This window comes from Mastigoproctus giganteus, chromosome 3 (genome assembly GCF_048544385.1).
Source record: "Mastigoproctus giganteus isolate SK-2022 chromosome 3, ASM4854438v1, whole genome shotgun sequence".
Classification (NCBI taxonomy): domain Eukaryota; kingdom Metazoa; phylum Arthropoda; class Arachnida; order Uropygi; family Thelyphonidae; genus Mastigoproctus; species Mastigoproctus giganteus.
In genome coordinates this window covers 123,630,251-123,652,180 of record NC_143577.1, presented here as the reverse complement: position 1 = coordinate 123,652,180, position 21,930 = coordinate 123,630,251, and the positions used below count along the sequence as shown (strand labels likewise).

The 21,930-nt window shown below is 38.0% G+C and overlaps 1 protein-coding gene across 1 annotated transcript in view; it reads right to left on the bottom strand.

Annotated features, from left to right (window-relative positions):
- The window catches only part of LOC150088255 (intermembrane lipid transfer protein VPS13A-like), a 3,009,916-nt gene that overhangs the window by 687,344 nt on the left and 2,300,642 nt on the right, over window positions 1–21,930 (bottom strand). The window contains exon 62 of the mRNA XM_090370087.1: window positions 19,948–20,083. Within this exon, the coding sequence (XP_090226213.1) occupies window positions 19,948–20,083 (136 nt within the window). The remainder of the gene's footprint in view (window positions 1–19,947; window positions 20,084–21,930) is intronic.

The following is a 21,930-nucleotide window of genomic DNA, read 5'->3' as shown; positions in this document are numbered from 1 at the left end:
ATCAATTCAAAATCATATTTTTGATATATTGATTCTGTAAAATGTCGTAGGGGAACAGATATCCTATGTGTTGTCAGACACTAAGTCTAAAACACTGATGGATCCAATATCTTTCTATTACAGAAGATTTAGGAGACGTCCGGTTGGCCTGCCTCCCTAAAATCCATTTCACACCTTCTCGATGAGCCCTGTTACATCACATAGGTGGCAACGAATATGTAGACTGATTCTAATCAAGATGCCTGGTCAGCGTGAAGAGGAAAAGACCAAATCCTCCAGCATATGACAGCATGACAAAACAATTGGCCCTCAGTTCCCAGCGGCTTTCACTCTTCCTCTTACAGTGAGAGTAGAGGGTGCTAAGAATCTCTGGGTATGACCAGGCTGTCATTCACGGAAACTGAACTTGGTCTATTACAACGTAAGATCACTCATCGGTGAAGACAGGATATTAGAGCTGGAAAAGGAATTAGAAAATGTGAATTGGAATATCATCGGTTTGGCTGAAACAAGAAGAAGAAATGAATCACTTATATAAGTTTATCAAGAGGAAATCTGCTGTACACCAGTGGAAACAGTGAAAGGAGTGAAGGTGGAGTTGGGTTTCTGGTCCATAAAGATTTAAAAAACAACATTTTGGAATTCAAAAAGTACATCACCGAGGGTGTCAAGACTAACACTCAGGATTTCTATGAGGTACAAACTAAATGTTATAATGATTTATGCACCAACATCGAGTCATGATGATGAAGAGGTTCAAGAAATGTACACCGAAATTGAGAGTCTTCTAGATGAGCAGAAAACCCACTACACTATTATTATGGGGGACTTCAATGCTAAGGCTGGAAAAAGACAGCGCAGAAAGGGGAACTACAGAAAATGTTGGAATTGGTGAAAGAAATGAAAGAGGTGAAAGACTTGTGGAATTTGCAGAATCTCAAGGATTGTCAGTAATGAACACTTTTTTCAAGAAAAGAGTGAACAGAAAGTGGACATGGAAGAGTCGATTTCATTAACAACTAATCAAATCGACTTCGTCCTCACTAACAGAAGATATATTGTGAATGATGTTACCGTCCTGAATAAGGTAAATGTTGGAAGTGATCACAGAATGGTAAGATGTACACTTGATATAGATGTAGGAAATTAGTAAATTAATAAGAGGAGTTTACCTCAATATAGTACGTGGATCATTATCAACGTAGTACATCATTATCAACGTAGAACATACTGAGTATTACAGCTCTGATTCATACTATCTAAGATGTAGGAAAGGAAAGGAAAACACTGACTCGAGTAAATAATACAAAGGTCTTTGAGATAACAGAAGAGGAGAAAAAGCAGTGTGTACTGGAACTTAAGAACAAGTTTGAGCTTCTGCAGACTGCTCAGGACCAAGATATCAACGAGGAATACAACTTTCTGAAAGTGATAAAGCCCAAGAAACCTATAAGGAAAAAGAAATCCAAAGAAGAAAAAAATCAGTCAAGAAACACTTGTTATGATGAACCGAAGGCGCAAAAATGAAGAGCAAGATAAACACTGACAAGGAGAAAATTGAGTATACTGAGTTATGCAAAGTCATTAGAAAGAGACTCAGAGAGGACATAAGAAGATTTAACACAAGAAAAGTAGAACAAGCATTAAGGGAAAACAAAGGATTTAAATCAGCAGCTATGAGCAGTAATACAGAAAGAAAAATGATACTGAAACTGAAAAATAGCGATGGTGTACTTATAAACAGCAGAGAAGGCATAATTCAAATAGCAGAAGCCTACTAAAGAGAATTATACAAGGAGTGAGGGAATGATGCCAGCAGTGGGGAAGATGGATTGCAAATTAGCAACACATACGACATACCCGATATTCTTCCTGTTGTTGTTTGTTGTTTGTTTGTTAGGAGCATTAGCAACTAAGGCCATATTGCCCCTGGATATGCGGTGGTCATTCATTGACCTTTCCGCATCCTCCGTATTTGGAGGTGACGGGCTCGAACCCCGGTTTAATCAAGAAGCGTATGCTACGCACAGCTGCTCCTTCCCACCTGGCTACGGAGGCGCCTATTCTTCCTGATGAGGTAGAATATGCATTGAAGAAAATGAAGAATCCGAAAGCCCCAGGGGAAGATGAAGTTACTGTAGAGTTGTTAAAATTGGAAGAGCAAAGGAGGTTAGGCAGGCGAAGGCAGATTACGAGAGATCCTTGGCAAGGGATGCGAAGAAAAACAGCAAAGAGTTCTTTACTTATGTAAACTCTAGAAGGAAGGGGATGAATCAGATTGGTCCACTTGAGATCGATGGGTCAACTGTTGATGACCCTGCTCGGGTAGCTAACAAACTAAATGAATATTTTGCATCGACATTCACACATGAGGAGTTATTCAGCGAGGGGAATGCCAGAGGTGTATTCAACTCTAGCAGTAAGCTAGAGAATCTTGTAATAACTGAGAGCAAAGTGGAGGAGAAATTGTTGAAGATAAACACAAGAAAGGCACCTGGGGTGGATGGGATCTATCCAGTTATATTAAAGGAGGCAGCAAAGGAGGTAAGCAAACCCTTAGCCATAATTATGAGAGCTTCCTTGGACTCAGGGGAGGTACCCATTGACTGGAGATGTGCAAATGTGACCCCAATTCACAAAGGGGGATCAAAGGCTGACACAAGTAATTATAGACCTGTGAGTTTAACTTCTGTTCCCGGAAAATTAATGGAGGCACTGGTGAAAGAAGCACTGCAGGATCATCTAGACAAGACTTCAGTTATAGCTAGGACACAGCATGGTTTTGTTAAGGGGAAGTCTTGCCTGACCAATTTGATTGGATACTATGATGCAGTCACAAAAGAACTGGATGCAGGGAATAACTTTGATATTATATACTTGGATCTTAGAAAGGCTTTTGATACTGTTGCACATGGAAGACTGCTGCACAAATTGGAGCAGTGTGGCATTGGAGGCAAGTTGCTGCTATGGATAAAGGGGTGGTTGAGGGGGAGAAGACAGAGAGTGGTAATCAATGGACACTGCTCATCGTGGACTAATGTTATTAGTGGAGTCCCTCAGGGTTCAGTATTGGGGCCTTTATTGTTTTCTGTATTTATAAATGATATTGATGATGGTATATCAGGCTTAATGTCCAAGTTTGCAGACGATACGAAGGTTGGCAGGGTTGTCAAGGACACTACTGACACTATGCTGCTGCAACAGGATTTGGAAAGGTTGAGCAGATGGGCTGAGAGGTGGCAAATGAAGTTTAACATTGACAAATGTAAAGTACTACATATGGGAAACAGCAACCCCAGAGCAACGTATCAACTCTGTGGTACTACACTGACAGTGGTAGAGAATGAAAGGGACCTGGGGGTGGTGGTGTAGGCAGATATGAAGTTCTCTGAGCAGTGCAGACGAGCTGCAAGAGTAGCTCATGGTGTATTGTCAATGATATATAGGAATTTTTCTAGCAGGGATAAGGAGGTGATTATTCCCTTGTATAAGGCAATGGTCAGGCCACACCTAGAGTACTGTATACAGGCCTGGAGGCCTCATTTCAGGAAGGATGTAGAGCTGCTGGAACGAGTACAGAGAAGGGCAACTAGATTGGTGAATGGGACAAAGGGGTTCTCTTACGAAGAAAGGCTTAAGTTTTGCAAATTACAGTGTCTGGAAACTAGGCACCAGCGGGGTGATCTGATAGAGGTGTACAAAGCCTTGAATGGTTTGAGCATGCTCAATGCTGATGGGATTCTTTCTCTAGCTCAGAAAAATCACCTGAGAGGGCATAAATTCAAATTGAGGAAAGACAGATGTAGGATAGATGTGCGGAAATTTGCCTTTAGCCAGCGGGTGGTTGGTGGGTGGAACAGACTTCCATCCCTTGTCGTGGAAGTTGATAGCCTAAATAAGTTTAAGGCTCAGCTGGACAGGTATTTCGAACGAACAGAGGGGTGAAGTGGAAGTGGTTATTTTTATTTATTTATGTTACTTTTTTTTTTTTTTTTTTGGCTGATGCTGCATAAGCTTGCTTTCTTGCATCAAATGCCTCTACTAATGCTAATGCTAATGCTAATAACACAAAAACTGGCATGGCTCTTCACAAAGCTCATTAGAAAAGGTGTGAAGCCTAAGCAGTGGAATAATGCAATCATAGTTTTGCTACATAACAAAGGAGATAAATCAGAAATTGGAAATTATAGACCAATTAGCTTGTTATCCCATATCTACAAGTTGTTCACAAGGGTCATTACTAACAGATTAGAAAGAATACTTGATGAAAATCAACCGAAAGAGCAAGCTGGCTTTAGGACAAGATTCTCAACTATGGATCACCTTCACGTAATATCACAGCTAATGGAGAAAGAAAATGAATATAAAACACCATTATGCCTGGCATTTGTGGATTATGACTCCATACAGCATAAGGCAATGTTTCAGGCACTGGAAAGACAAGGAATTATGATTTTGAAGAAAATATATGAGAATGTTACCTCATTTATTAGACTAGACAAAGATAGTAGAAAATTTAAAATCGAGAAAGGAGTTCGACAAGGAGACACAATATCTCCGAAGCTGTTTACTGCTGCCCTTGAGGAAGCTTTCAGAAGATTAGACTGGTTGCAGAAAGGAGTCAATGTGAACAGGGAGTACCTAAACCATTTACGATTTGCAGATGACATTGTGGTCATAAGCCATGATCTCAAAGAATTAGAGGAAAATCTTATTCAGTTATGCACAGTTAGTAAGAATTTTGGACTAAAGATGAATACGGCTAAACAAAAGTAATGATGAACAAGTATACCACAGAAAGGGAAATAATGATTGAAGGAGCAGTAATTGAAAAGGTGGAGTCATATGCTTATCTGGGACAAGTTATTAGCTGTAATAATGATAAATGGCTGGAAGTCAAGAGAAGAATAAATTTGGGATGGATAGCATTCAGGAAATACAGTCACATACTGAAGAGCAATATCCCAGTTTGTCTGAAATGTAAAATAATGAACCAATGTATACTCCCCATCATGACTTATGGAAGTGAAACTTGGGCACTCACCAAAAGAATGGAAAAGAAGCTGAGAACTACACAGCGAAGAATGGAACGAGTTATATTGGGAATCAGACTGTTAGATAAGAAGAGAAACACATGGATTAGGCTGCAAACTCAAGTAAAGGACATTCTTATCAAAACTAAAGAACTAAAATAGTCTTTGGCAGGACACATAGCTCGAAGACATGATGACAGATGGACTTAGAAAATAACAGAATGGTAGCCAAGAGGAGCTAGAAGAAAACCTGGAAGACAAAGGCGGAGATGGATAGATGAAATTCATGAGTTTTTGGGTAGTAAATGGATTGCCAGTGCTCAAAACAGAAGGAACTGGAAAGTTGCTGGAGATTCCTTCATCCTGCAGTGGATTGAAAATGGCTGATGATGATGATGAAAATGTCATAAATTTTTTTTTAATAAAGCCAAGGAAAATCACTGAAGTGGAGGGACACAACATCAAACACTTTGTCATATCAATCACTTGAGCAGTTGGTTTACATACTGTTTGAATAAACTTTGTATTCTCAATAATTATGGAGAAATAAAGCTTAAACTTGATAGGTACCTTTTGGGCCATTTGGTATATATGTGTTTCTCACCAACAATATAGAGTTCCTTGCTGATAGGTACTGTATTTAGCAAAACTGCAGTTGAGAAGAAGGCTGATATCCTAAAAAATTAGCTGATTTAAGGGAAAAACAAATATGCCAATAAAATATATTAAATCTCTCTCTCTGATATAAATTTCAGTTCGCGCACACACACACACACACACACACACACACACACACACACACACACACACACACACACACACACACACACACACACACACACACACACACACACACACACACACACACACAGCGTAAACTTAATTTTCTGTTTAACGTATTGCATAAAAATGATGATAAGGTCCATAATGAAATTAATGAAATAGGAAAAAAATAAGACAAGGTAATGAAACAAGATATACAAGATGCTAACTGTTTGCCTAGATTGCATCATCATTTGGAACATTTGCAACATCTTGGTTGGGTTAAGCACTGACAATTAAAATTTACCACTGCTGAATCTGAAATATGTCAATTAAATATTTATGAAAACAAAAAGAATGAAGTTATTATTTCTTATTTTCATAAATATTACACAGGCAATCCATGTACTGTATATTGCAGTAGAAGCATTGGATATTATGTTTCCTGCAATCAGCTGATTGGAAGGATAAATAAGCTATACTGAGGATGCACAGAAATTAAATGTTCTGGAATAACACCTAAAAGTTCTGATATAGTTAGGGAAGAATGTTACAAGATACAAACTAACTGCAGTTACTAAATATGCCATGTGAAATTAATAATATAGTTTATTAAGCTATTTGCCTAAACTACTATACATAAGGTAACGTTTCAGGTATCTTACCAATACCCATCATCAGACCATGCTGCTGACAGACTCCTTTTGCCGATACTCCCAGGTATGCACATCAGGTTTCTGAGAGCATTGACAAGAAGAGTCTGTCAACAGTACAGTCTGATGATAGGTATCGGCAACATATTTGAAACGTTACAGTATGTATAGTAGTTTAGACGAATAGTTTAATAAACTATATTATTAATTTTACGTGGTATAAGAGTGGTAATATATTTAGTCATAACCTAAAAGTTATTATTATTATTAGTAGTAGTAATAGTACTAGAAAATGATGCAATGAAATAAGCTTATATGGCATCAACAAAAAAAAAAAAAAACCCGCTACATCATCTCTCCATCCTAACTTTTCCTTAAATATATCGAAACATTAGCATTAGCATTAGTAGAGGCATTTGATGCAAGAAAGCAAGCTTATGCAGCATCAGCCAAAACAAAAAAAAAAAAAGAAACCACTTCCACTTCACCTCTCTGTTCGATCAAAATACCTGTCCAGCTGAGCCTTAAACTTATTTAGGCTATCAACTTCCACGACAAGGGATGGAAGTCTGTTCCACCAACCAACCACCCGCTGGCTAAAGGCAAATTTCCGCACGTCTATCCTACAGCTGTCTTTCGTTAATTTCAATTTATGCCCTCTCAGGTGATTATTCTGAGCGAGAGGAAGACTCCCATCAGCACTGAGCATGCTCAAACCATTCAAGGCTTTATACACCTCTATCAGATCACCTCGCTGGTGCCTGGTCTCCAGACACTGTAATTTGCAAAACTTATGCCTTTCTTCATAAGAGCACCCCTTTGTTCCATTTACTAATCTTGTTGCCCTTCTCTGTACTAATTCCAGCAGCTCTACATCCTTCTTGAAACGAGGCCTCCAGACCTGTATACAGTACTCTAGGTGTGGCCTGACCATTACCTTATACAAGGGAATAATCACCTCCTTATCCCTGCTAGAAAAATTCCTATATATCATTGACAATACACCATGAGCTACTCTTGCAGCCCGTCTGCACTGCTCAGAGAACTTCATATCTGCTTGCACAACCACCCCCAGGTCCCTTTCATTCTCTACCACTGTCAGTGTAGTACCACAGAGTTGATACGTTTCTCTGGGGTTGCTGTTTCCCATATGTAGTACTTTACATTTGTCAATGCTAAACTTCATTTGCCACCTCTCAGCCCATCTGCTCAACCTTTCCAGATCCTGTTGCAGCAGCATAGTGTCAGCAGTGTCCTTGACAACTCTGCCTACCTTTGTATCCTCTGCAAACTTCGACATTAAGCTTGATATACCATCATCAATATCATTTATGAATACAGAAAACAATAATGGACCCAACACTGAGCCCTCAGGGACTCCACTAATAACATTAGTCCATGACGAGCAGTGTCCATTGATTACCACTCTCTGTCTTCTCCTCCTCAGCCACCCCTTTATCCACAGCAGCAGTTTGCCTCCAATGTCACACTGCTCCAATTTGTGCAGCAGTCTTCCATGTGCAACAGTATCAAAAGCCTTTCTAAGATCCAAGTATATAATATCAAAGTTATTCCGTGCATCCAGTTCCTTTGTGACTGCATCATAGTATCCAATCAAATTGGTCAGGCAAGACTTCCCCTTAACAAAACCATGCTGTGTCCGAGCTATAACTGAAGTCTTGTCTAAATGATCCTACAGTGATTCTTTAACTAGTGCCTCCATTAATTTTCCCGGAACAGAAGTTAAACTCACAGGTCTATAATTACTTGTGTCAGCCTTTGAACCACCTTTATGAATTGGTGATACATTTGCAGACCTCCAGTCTGTGGGGATCTCCGTTGAGTCCAAGGAAGCTCTCATAATTATGGCTAAGGGTTTGCTTACTTCCTCTGCTGCCTCCTTTAATATAACTGGATAGATCACATCCACCCCGGGTGCCTTTCTTGTGTTTATCTTCAACAATTTCTCCTCCACTTTACACTCAGTTATTACAAGATTCTCTAGCTTACTGCTAGAGTTGAATACACCTCTGGCTTCCCGCTCGCTAAATAACTCCTCATGTGTGAATGTCGATGCAAAATATTCATTTTGTTTGTTAGCTACCTGAGCAGGATCATCAACAGTTGACCCATCGATATCAAGTGGTCCAATCTGATTCATCCCCTTCCTTCTAGAGTTTACATAAGTAAAGAACTCTTTGCTGTTTTTCTTTGCATCTCTTGCCAAAGATTTCTCGTAATCTGCCTTCGCCTGCCTAACCTCCTTTGTAACTTGGTTACAGATCAACTTGTATCTATTATAGGCTTCTGTGTCGTGTTAATTTGTATGTATCCCATGCATATTTCTTCTCTGCCATATGCCTCATCAGTTCATATCTGACATCCATTTAGGCCTAAACCTTGAACAATATTTCTTAGTTGGTATGTAAAGCCTAGTAGCTTCCAAGATAAGTTCTTTGAATGCTTCCCATTTTGCATATGCTGCTGGTAACATCATCAGTTGGTCCCACTGTATAGAATTTAAATACTGTCTCAGTCCATCGTAGTCACCTTTACAAAAGCAATAACCCTTCCCTTTACCCCCAATGGTAGTTACCTCTTTGAGTAAATCCCGCTTCAGCACACTGTGATCACTGCCACCTAGTGGTTCATTTATCTGCAGATTCTTAATGCATGAAGAATCACTGCTGATAATCAAATCAAGAGTATTCCTCCCTCTAGTTGTCTTCCGAACATGCTGATGTAGAAAACAATCATCCAATAAATCCACAAAAGCCTTGCTAGTGTGTGAGTGACCAGCCCCCAAATTCCAGTCAATATCTGGGAAATTAAAATCTCCCATTATAAGACTCTCTGATTTACTGGCCAACTCTATTTCCCTGTACAGTTTCTTATTATACTCATCAGAGTCATTAGGCCTATAGCACACTCCTACTCTCAATTTTGTTCTCCCAATGCTTATGTCACACCAAATTGACTCGACACTGCACTGTCCAGCAATGTCCACTGGCTTCACTTCCTTGGATTTTATGTATTTCTTAACTAATAGCATAACCCCTCCTCCCTTCCTATCCAGTCTATCATTTCTGTAGACGTTGTACTCCCCAAATTCCAGTTCTGCATTCCTTATATCTGTGTGACACCACGTCTCTGATATCCCAACAATATCTGCCTTTGATGTTTTGAGCAATACCTCAAATTCATCAAATTTATATACTAAACTCCTAGCATTGGTGTACACGCAAGTATACATGCACCTATTTCTATTGTTAGCTACCCTAACACAACCCATGTGTTTACTTGTACTGCAATGACCACTGGCAGTCTCTGAAATATCCTGCATTTTGTTTTTCAGGCTTCTGCTCATTCCAAAGAAGCAGTGGAAGAATCACCTTCACCTCTGCCTACGGCTACTGTTAAACTATTAGTCCTTGTATCCCCCCAAGCTATCAGTTTTCCAACCCACCTAACACTGCCTCGATAGCATCAGCAAATATTCTTGCACCCTTTCTATTTAAGTGTATCCCATCCCTGTAGAAGCAATCTCTCCTGTTAACAAGTACAGTCCAGGCTGAAAAAAATTCTACCCCTTGAACCTTGCACAATCTTTCCAGGGCCGAATTAATCGACAAGGCTCTCATCATATACTCCCTCCTATCGTGTCGGGGCAGAATTGCAGACACTTTTAAATTCAACCCTATTTCACGGCTTTTTTTCAATAGTGACCTGTACTTGTTAAGAAATTCTGCCGGTCTCCTACTCTTGATTTCATTAGTGCAAAAAAAATCACTCACTGCCACAACACCAAATGATAGTTTATTCAAAAAATCAATTACTTTCTGCCTGATAGCATCTGTTCCAAGCCATCCATATCTTTCTTAAAGTAGGGCTTCCAGATGTGTATGCAGTACTTAAGGTGTGACCTAATCATAGCCTTATACAATGGGATAATCACCAATTTGTCCCTGCTGACAAAGTTCTGAATATCATTGACAGAGCACCATTAGCTGTTCTGCAACCAATCTATACAGCTCAGAGAACAAACTTCATGTTGGACTGTATAATCTCTACCACTTTAAGTTTCATACTACTTAATTGGTATTTTATAATTGAATAACAAACATCCTGGATCTGAGGACTTACTTAACAAGTAAATTTCTGGGTTGGTCACTTCCACACTACAAGACTGTTATGGATTAACTGGAAGATTGTTTCTACAGCAGCATGTTCGACAGGCAACAAATCCTTTGGATCTGATTATTATCAGCAGGGACCATTCGTGCATTAAGAATCTGCAGATAAAGGAACCATTAGGCGGCAGAAATCACATTGTACTGATGTGGGGTTTACTTAAAGATGTAACTACCATCAAGGGTATAGGAAAGGAAAGGATTGTTTTTCGTAATGGTAACTACAATTGTGTCAGACAGTTTTTAAATTCTGTACAGTGGGACCAACTGATGATGTTACCAACAGCAGATTCTAAATGGGAAGCATTCAAGGAAATAATCTTGGCTACTAGGCTTTTTGTTCCAACTAAGATATACTGTTCAAGGTTTAGGCCTAAATGGATATAAGATGAACTAATGAGACTCGTGGCAGAGAAGAAAAATGCATGGGATGCATATAAATTATCAGGCGACACAGAAGCCTATGGAAGATATAAACTAGTCTGTAATCAAATCATAAAAGAGGTTAGGAAGATGAAGGCAGATTATGAGAAATCGTTGGCAAAGGATACAAAGAGGGACAGCAAAAACTTCTTTATTTAAGTAAACTCTAGAAGGAAGGGAATGAATCAGAATAAGCCACATGATATGGATGGCTTGACTGTTGATGATCCTGCTCACGTAGCTGATAAACAGGATGAGTATTTTGCATCTACATTCACACATGGGGATGTGTTTAGGGAGGGCAATTCAAGAAGATTATCAAACTCTAAGCGGGAGCTAAATCATTTTGTAATAACTGAGAGAAAAGTGGAGAATAAATTGTTGAAGTTAAACATAAGGAAGGCACCTGGGGTGGATGGGATATATCCAGTTACATTAAAGGAGGCAGCAAAGTAAATAATCAAACTCTTAGCCATTATTATGAGAACATCTCTAGATTCAGGAGAGGTCCCCGTGGACTGGAGCTCTGCAAATGTATCCCCGATTCAAAAAGGGGGATCAAAGGGTGACATGGGTTATTACAGACCTGTTAGTTTACCTTCTTTTCCATGGAAAATAATGGAGCCACTGGTTAAAGAAGCACTGCAGGATCATCTAGATAAAACTGCAGTTATAGCGCAGACACAGCATGGGTTTGTTTAGCATTAGTAGAGGCATATGATGCAAGAAAGTGAGCTTATGCAGCATCAGCAAAAAAAAAAAAAAAAACAAATCCACTTACACTTCACCCCTCCTTTCGTACGAAATACCTGTCCAGCTGAGACTTAAATTTATTTAGGCTATCAACTTCCACGACAAGGGATGGAAGTCTGTTCCACCAACCAACTACTCGCTGGCTAAAGGCAAATTTCCGCACGTCTATCCTACATCTCTCTTTCCTCAATTTGAATTTATGCCCTCTCAGGTGATTATTCTGAGCAAGAGGAAGAATCCCATCAGCATTGAGCATGCTCAAACCATTAAAGGCTTTATACACCTCTATCAGATCACCTTGCTGGTGCCTAGTCTCCAGACACTGTAATTTGCAAAACTACAAATTCAACCTTTCTTCATAAGAGTACCCCTTTGTTCCATTCACTAATCTTGTTGCCCTTCTCTGTACTTGTTCCAGCAGCTCTACATCCTTCATGAAATGAGGCCTCCAGACCTGTATACAGTACTCAAGGTGTGGCCTGGCCATTGCCTTATAAAAGGGAATAATCACCTCCTTATCCCTGCTAGAAAAATTCCTGTTTACCATTGACAAGACACCATGAGCTACTCTTGCAGCCCATCTGCACTGCTCAGAGAACTTCATATCTGCCTGCACAATTACCCCCAGGTCCTTTTCATTCTCTACCACTGTCATTGTAGTACCACACAGTTGATAGTTGCTTTGGGGTTGCTGTTTCCCATATGTTGTACTTTACATTTGTCAATGTTAAACTTCATTTGCCACCACTCAGCCCATCTGCTCAACCTTTCCAGATCCTGTTGCAGCAGCATAGTGTCAGTAGTGTCCTTGAAAACCCTGCCAACCTTCGTATCGTCTGCAAACTTGGACATTAAGCTTGATATATCATAATCATTATCATTTATAAATTCACAAAACAATAATGGACCCAATACTGAACCCTGAGGGACTCCACTAATAACATTAGTCCATGAAGAGTAGTACCCATTGATTACCACCCTCTGTCTTCTCCCACTTAACCATCCTTTTATCCATTGTAGCAACTTAACCTTAATACCATTCTGCTCCAATTTGTACAATAGTCTTTCATGCACAACAGTGTCAAAATCTTTCCTGAAATCCAAATATATGATATCAAAATTATTTTTTGCATCCAGTTCCTTTGTAACCACATCATAATATCTTATCAAATTCATCAGACAAGACTTTCCCTTAACAAACCCATGCTGTGTCTGAATTATTGCTGCAGCCTTGTCTAGATGATCCTGCAATGCATCTTTAACCAGTGACTCCATTATTTTACCCGGAACAGAAGTTAAACTAACTGGTCTGTAATTACTAGTGTCACCCTTCAATCCCCGTTTGTGAATTGGGGATACATTTGCACATCTCCAGTCCGTGGGAACCTCCACTGAGTCCAAGGATGCTCTCATAATTATGGCTTAGGGTTTGCTTAGTTGCTTTGCCACCTCCTTTAATATAACTGGATAGATCCCATCCACCCCAGGTGCTTTTCTTATGTTTAACTTCGACAATTTCTCCTCCACTTTGCTCTCAGTTATTACAAAATCATTAAGTATCCTGCTACAATTTGATAACCTTCTGCCATTTTCAAACCTTAGTAATTCCTCATGTGTGAATGTAGATGCAAAATACTCATTCAGTTTGTTTGCTATCTGAGCAGGATCATCAACAATCGGACCATCGATGTCAAGTGGACGAATCAGATTCATCCTCTTCCTTTTAGAGTTTATATAAGTAAAGAAATCCTTTGCTGTTTTTCTTTGCATCTTTTTCCAAGGATTTCTCATAATCTGCCTTCGCCTGCCTAACCTCCTTTGTGACCTGATTACAGACTAGCTGATATCTGTCATAGGCTTCTGAGTTGCTTGAAAATTTATATGCATCCCATGCATTTTTCTTCTCTGTTACGAGTCTCATTAGTTCATTAGATAACCATTTAGGCCTAAATCTTGACCAATATTTCTTAATAGGTATGAAACTTAGTAGCATCCACGATTAATTCCTTCAATGCTTCCCACTTAGAATTTACTGTTGGTAACATTGTCAGTTTATCCCACTGTACGGAATTTAAAAACTTTCTGAGACCACTGTACTCACCTTTACGGAAGCAAAAACCCTTTCCTTTACCCCTGATGGTAATTATATCTTTAAGTAAATCCCACATCAGTACACTGTGATCACTGCTGCCTAGTGGTTTGTTTATCTGCAAATTCTTAATACACGAATGATTACTGCTGATAACCAGGTCAAGAGTATTACTCTCTCTAGTTGCCTCTCGAACATGCTGCTGCAGAAAACAATCATCCAATAAATCCACAAAATCTGACTAGTGTGTGAGTGACCAACCCAAAAGTTCCAGTCAATATCTGGGAAGTTAAAATCTCCAATTATAAGACATTCTGATTTACTGGCCCACTCTATTTCTCTGTATAATTGTTCATTGTACTCATTCGAGTCATTAGGCCTATAACACACTCCTACTCTTATTTTTGCTTTCGCAGTGTCACACCAAACTGACTCAACAGTGCAATGTTCATCTATATCAACTGGGTGCACTTCTTTTGATTTTATGTTTTTCTTAATTAACAGCATAACACCTCCTGGCTTTTTATCCTGTCTATGCTTTCTGTAAACATTGTACTCCCCAAATTCCAGTTCTGCATTCCTTATATCTGTGTGACACCACGTCTCTGCTATCCCAACAATATCTGCCTTTGATGTCTTGACCAACACTTCAAATTCATCAAATTTATTTACTATACTTCTAGCATTGGTATAGATGCAAGCATACATGCTCCTATTTCTATTCCTAGTTACTCAAACACATCCCATATACTCATCTATTTCAGGATGACTGCCATCCGTCCCTGAAACCCCAAACACCCCTCACTCCAGGTCGCTACTTATTCTAATAGAAGTTGTGCAAGAATCACCTTCACCTCTGCCTACGGCTACTGTTAAACAATTAGTCCTTGTATCCCCCCAAGCTATCAGTTTTCCAACCCACCTAACACTGCCTCGATAGCATCAGCAAATATTCTTGCACCCTTTCTATTTAAGTGTATCCCATCCCTGTAGAAGCAATCTCTCCTGTTAACAAGTACAGTCCAGGCTGAAAAAAATTCTACCCCTTGAACCTTGCACAATCTTTCCAGGGCCGAATTAATCGACAAGGCTCTCATCATATACTCCCTTCTATCGTGTCGGGGCAGAATTGCAGACACTTTTAAATTCAACCCTATTTCACGGCTTTTTTTCAATAGTGACCTGTACTTGTTAAGAAATTCTGCCGGTCTCCTACTCTTGATTTCATTAGTGCAAAAAAAATCACTCACTGCCACAACACCAAATGATAGTTTATTCAAAAAATCAATTACTTTCTGCCTGATAGCATCTGTTCCAAGCCATCCATATCTTTCTTAAAGTAGGGCTTCCAGATGTGTATGCAGTACTTAAGGTGTGACCTAATCATAGCCTTATACAATGGGATAATCACCAATTTGTCCCTGCTGACAAAGTTCTGAATATCATTGACTTCTTGTGGCTTCCAAGGTTGAAAGTTTATAAAAAAGTTGGCACTTATGATTTCCATAAGAAGTGAAAGTTCACAAGTAACACGACATCAGTAAAAGTATCACTATGTAAAGCTTTACTAATATTGTAATCATAATATCCGCAGGAAGTCTATTAATTAATTCTTGTTGACAAGGAGATCATCAAGGAGCTTCCAGAACTGAAAATCTGTTAAGTAGTAAAGTTCCTAGGTTTCCAGGAGTTCTTTGTACGTGTTTATGTAAAAGTTCATAATAAGCACAACACCAGTAAAATACAATACCTAAAGGGGATGGGGCCAGGGTCAAGATTAAGGATAAAATAGGCCTCAGCCATATTCAAATTTGAAGCCTCTTCCCCAGCCATATTTAAATTTGAGGCCCCTTTAAAATATATTGCACATACATATAAATACAAATACTACATAGGTTTTTATATTTATTTTGTGAAAAATAATTCCTTGATAAAAATGTAAAATAAGAGGCCAAAAATGTTTTGTTTTTTGGCTTTAAAAATAAAGTAACAATAAAACAATTTTAATGGAAACTTTTAACTTAATTATTTTACAATAAAATGGTATAAGAAAAAAAAAATTTAACACTTAACAAGTTAAGTTTAATTATGCTTTTATGTTACATGTTTTCTTGGTTTATTATTATTATTAGAAATTTTTATCACTACTTTAGAAAATATTTAGACTGAAAATGAGGCCCTGTATGGAGGTGTACAGAAAGGATAATCAAGATAAAAAAGGGGGAGAGGATTATGCTGTCAGTTATGAAACACATAAAATCTAAGGCAGTGCATCCAGTTGACATGGATGGCCAGTGCAATATTGGGTCAGTTTGATGTGATATAAGCACTGTGAAAACAAAATTGAGAGTAGGAGTGTGTTATAGGGCTAATGACTAGCATGAGTACAATGAACAACTGTACAGAGAAATACAGCAAACCAATAAATCAGAATGTCTGCTAATGGGGGATTTTAACTTTCCAAATATTGACTGGAACTTGTGGCTTGGTCACTCGCACATAAACAAGACTTTTTAGATTTATTGGATGACTGTTTCCTACAGCAGATCTTTGAGAGGCAAAACACAGGAAGCAATACTCTTGTCTGGTAATCAACATTGATTCTTCATGCATTAAGAATCTGCAGGTAAAAGACCCACTGGGTGGCAATAATCACAGTGTATTAATGTGAATTTAATTAAAGACAAACTAGGGGGTAAAGGGAAAGGCTTTTACTTTCACAAGGATGACTACAGTGGACTCAGACAGCTTTTAAATTCTGTGCAGGGAGACTGACTGATGATGTTAAAAACAGCAAATTCTAAATGGGAAGTATTCAGGCAAGTAATCAAAGGAGCTACTAAGCTTTTCAAACCAACAAAGAAATACTGTTCAAGGGTTAGACCTAAATGATTGTTAGATGAACTATTGAGACATGTGGCAGAGAAGAAAAATACATGTTTTGAATATAAATTATCAGGTGATACAGAAGCCTATAGTAGATACTGTAATCAAGTCACAAAGGAAGTTATGCAAGCTAAGGCAGATTATGAGAAGTCTTTGGCATAGAATGCAAAGAAAACCAGCAAACACTTTAATGCTTATATCTACAGCAGAAGGAAGGAATTAAATAACATTGGGCCAGTCGATTTCTATGGGCTGACTGTTGATGACTCTGCTCAAATTGCAGACAAATTGAATAGGTATTTTGCATCTATGTTCCCACATGAGGAATTCTTTAGGGGAGGGGATGTCAGAAGATTATCAAACTCTAAAAAAGAGCTAAATAACTTTGTGATAACTGAAAGGAAAGTAGAGGAGAAATTGTTGAAGTTAAAAATAAGAAAGGCACTTAAGGCGGATGGGATCTATCCAGTTATATTAAAGGAGGCAGCAAAGGAAGTAAGCAAACCCTTAGCCATAATTATTAGAGCATCCATGGGTTCAGGGGAAGTCCTTATGGACTGAAGATGTGGAAATGTATCCCTAATTCATAAAAGGAAATTAACAGGCATAATTACAGACCTGTTAGCTTAATGTCTGATTGAGGAAAAATAGCCGAATTATTGGTTAAAGAAATAATTGAAGACAGGCGTGTAATTATACTGCAATCACAACATGGATTTATTGCAGGGCTGTCTTGTCTAACCAATCTGATAGATTCTATGATGCAATGGCCAAGGAAATGGATGCAAAAAATAATTTTGACATCATATACTTGGATTTCAGGAAAGCTTTTGATACTACTATGCATAAAAGACTGCTGTACAACCTGGAGCATTGTGGCATTAAGGGCAATTTACTGCTATGGACAAAGCAATGGTTAAGTGGAAGAAAACACAGAGTGGTTATCAATGGGCATTTCTCTTTGTGGACTTATGTTATTAGTAGAGTTTCCCAGGATTCATTGCTGGACCCATTTTTGTTTTTGATATTTATCAGTGATACTGATGAAGGTATAGCAGGCTTAATGTGTAAGTTTGCTGATGTTACATAATTTGGCAGAATGGTTAACGACAGTCATCAGGGTAAGCTACTGCAACAAGATCTATGAAAATTGGGTTGATGGGCTGAGAAATTACAGTTGAAGTTTAACAATGACAATTGTTAAACTTCAAGGTACTGCATATGGTTAGCAGTAACCCCAGATAACGTATCAACTGTGTGGTACTACACTCAGGGCAGTGGTGAATGAAAAATACCTGGAATATTAGCGTAGTCAGACATGAAATTCTCTGAGCAGTGCAGACATGCTGCCAGGATGGCTCATGCAGTTTTGTTTGTGATATACAGAAACTCTGCTATCAGAGATAAGGAGTTGATTATCCATTTGTATAAGGACATGGTTTGGCCACAGGTCTGGAAGTCTCATTTTAAGAAGGATGTAGACCAGCTGAACAGAATTCAGAGGGCAACGAGATTGGTGAAGGGATAGGTGAACTGTGTAGGTTTTTTTTGGTTGATGCTATATAACCTTGTTTTCTTGCATCATTTGCCTTTATTACTACTACCTTGAAACAAACTCTTTTCATAAATGACATCCAAATGCAGCATGTTATTGACAACAAGAATAAACTGCTTTTCTGGTTGGATGGCTGTACCTTAAATTTCATCCATCTGATGAAATTTAAGGGACAGCTTAATAGTTTAAAAGTGGGAGGTTGTGATATGCACGAAATAAGTTATATAGACCAATGTTTCTTAAACAATGCTCCACGAGTTACTTCGGATTTTGTGCCGAGTAATAAATTTATTTATAAGTATTGTTTGTGTATATGAGCAAAATCTTTAAAAAATATATATTTATTTTTTCTTTTTTGAGTCATTTTTATGCTAATGTAACATTATACATAGTAAAAAAAAGTAAATATATATATATATTTGTCTGGTGATTCATATAAATTAGGGAATACTTCATGGTGCTTCATAATCTACTAATATACACAATACAATATACACTGTTACAAATACCTGTTGTTTTGATTGATTTTTTTTATTTATTTTATTGGTGGACACAGCAAAAACGTGGCTTCCTTGCCACTTCTTGCTTTTACAAATACTAGTACTATGCTTCCTCTGGTTTGTATTATTGCCACTGATGAGGAAGCCATAGAGATCTACAATAATTTATATGTAAATTTTAGTTAGTTTATGAAATTATTCCACACTACTGTTACTATTAAACCACGAAGCAGTGCAGTACAGTACAGTACACTTTTACTTAAAGGAGCTTCTTAACTCGGCTGTAGTAACTAACACGAACACACATCATGGCAGCTCAGGACTTGACAATCCCACCTGTTTGTTTTTAACTTCTGAAGAAAAGTTTTTTTTTATTTTTTTATTCTGTTTGTAGTATATCAATGCCTGACCTTTTTCCTAATGATCCGAAATACATATTAAATGTAATTATTAGTTTTTAATGAAAATTTTAAATAGAAAAATGTGTTTTTTGCATTTGGTATTTTCAAATATAAGTTTTTATTAATTAGACAAATACACTATAAAGTAATGTGTTAACATTCAATTATTAGTTATTTCCATTTTATAGTTCATAAAACCATTCAAATTTGGAAAATCCAAATGAACACGTATTGTGTATATAAAGTAAAATGTTGTGCATATTTCGGAACCTTGAGAGAAGAAGATTTGCTAATCTCAAAATGTCAATTAATGTGCAACAGACAGTCTTCAGGTGGGCCTCTAAAGCACATACCATTACTATTAAGTTAATCAGGTTTTTGTGTGTAAATTTAGATTAATTTTAAAAGTTTGGAAATAATTGTACATATAGATTATTTTCTGGATTCTTAAATGTAGACTAAATGTGCAAAATCACATTAACTGGTGATTCTTTTGTGCTGGATACCAAGTCTATGAGTTGGGGAGGGGGAGGGAGGGGGGAGAGAGAGAGAGAGAGAGAGAGAGAGAGAGAGAGAGAGAGAGAGACAAGAGTGGTCTGGAGTTAGAGATGGCTATAATCTCTGAAAATTTTCCAAATGCAACTTAAATATATATTAAATTAAATCATCAGTATACATAGAAAATAAGTACTGAAGAATTACTTTTCCAATCTGAGATGGAAATCCAGGTTTCTTTCTGTTATATAAATTCCATATTAGTGTTCGTTCTATTGAAGGATCATCCCACGTATATAAAACAGAATGGTAGGGATTTAGAAGCGTCACCTGGCCTTGTGACCTGCAAGTACATGTAAAAGCATATGTACATATTGCATATATTAATTAGTTAATGTGTGTCTCAAAAATGTGTACATTCATTTTTAACATAAAACAATCATGTATTTATAGTTAAATTTTTCCTTCTTTGATTAGTATGTCCTGACGATAAAGATACTTTCATTTTAACAGCTAAGAAGCTGTTAAAACAAAAGCAAAGGGACCAAGAGATAAGCCAAAACGAATGTGAAGTTTAAAGGAGATGGACAAGAATATGCCAAAAGACCACCACTATTGTCATCATGAAGTAAAATTTCACAAACTGAGATATACAATGCTGTGCAAGCAAAGATCCTAGAGAGAAGAATTCTGATATGGTGTTTCAGCAATTTTAATGTCACCCTGAAAATTACCATGTCATAAAGCTGACTCCAAGGTTCGTTCGTTGGGTTCTGTTTTTCTGGACCAAAACAAACTTAGGCTACAGTGTTCCACAGCCATCCCATAAACAAGATAAAAAGGATTTTTGGTAATCTTTTGAAAAGATTACAATGTCATGATATATATATATATATATATATATATATATATATATATATATATATATACAAAAACATAAAAATAGAATAAATTATGGTATACCCAGACTAAAAATATATATATATATTTGTAAAAATTAATAATTTGTAGATATTTAAAAACATCTGACATGTGGCCATAGTCTGATAAAATCTGACTGGATGTATAAGGCCCAGTCATCATCATCATCAGCCATTTTCAATCCACTGCAGGATGAAGGCCTCTCCAGCAACTTTCCAGTTCCTTCTGTTTTCAGCACAGGCCATCCCTTTACTACCCACAAACTCATGAATTTTAACTATCCATCTCCGCCTTTGTCTTCCAGGTTTTCTTCTAGCTCCTCTTGGGTACCATTCTCTTATTTTCTTAGTCCATCTGTCATCATGTCTCCGAACTATGTGTTCTGCCCAAGACCATTTTAGTTCTTTAGTTTTGATAAGAATGTCCTTTACTTGAGTTTGCTGCCTAATCCATGTGTTTCTCTTCTTATCTAACAGTCTGATTCCCAATATAATTCGTTCCATTCTTCGCTGTGTAGTTCTCAGCTTCTCTTCCATTCTTTTGGTGAGTGCCCAAGTTTCACTTCCATAAGCCATGGTGGGGAGTATACATTGGTTCATTATTTTATGTTTCAGACAAACTGGGATATTGCTCTTCAGTATGTGACTATATTTCCTGAATGCTATCCATCCAAAATTTTGTGTGGTACGTTTCTCTGGGGTTACTTCTACCCATATGCAGTACTTTGCATTTGTCAAGGTTAAACTTCAGTTGCCACTTCTTAGCCCATCTGCCCAAATTATCTAGATCCTGTTGCAGTAGCACACTGCCATTACTGTCATTAACAACCCTGCCAACCTTTGTATCATCTGCAAACTTCAACATTAAGCCTGATATACCTTCATCAATATCATTGATAAATATACAAAACAACAGTGGACCTAACACTGAACCCTGTGGGACTCCACTAATAACATTAGTCCACGAAGAGCAGCACCCATTGATTACCACCCTCTGTCTTCTCACACTTTTTTTTTTTTTTTTTTTTTGGTAGTTGTTGGCGCATCGGCTTCTGTGGCCATAGTGCACCTCCCAAGGTTTTTTGCAGTACTTTGATCCAAGCCCGAGGCGGGATTCGAACCCGCGACCTTTGGGTTGCTAGGCAGGCACTTTACCCACCCGGCTAGCCCGGTCGGCTTCTCACACTTAACCATCCTTTTATCCATTGTAGCAACTTACCCTTAATACCATTCTGCACCAATTTGTATAATAGTCTTCCATGCGCAACAG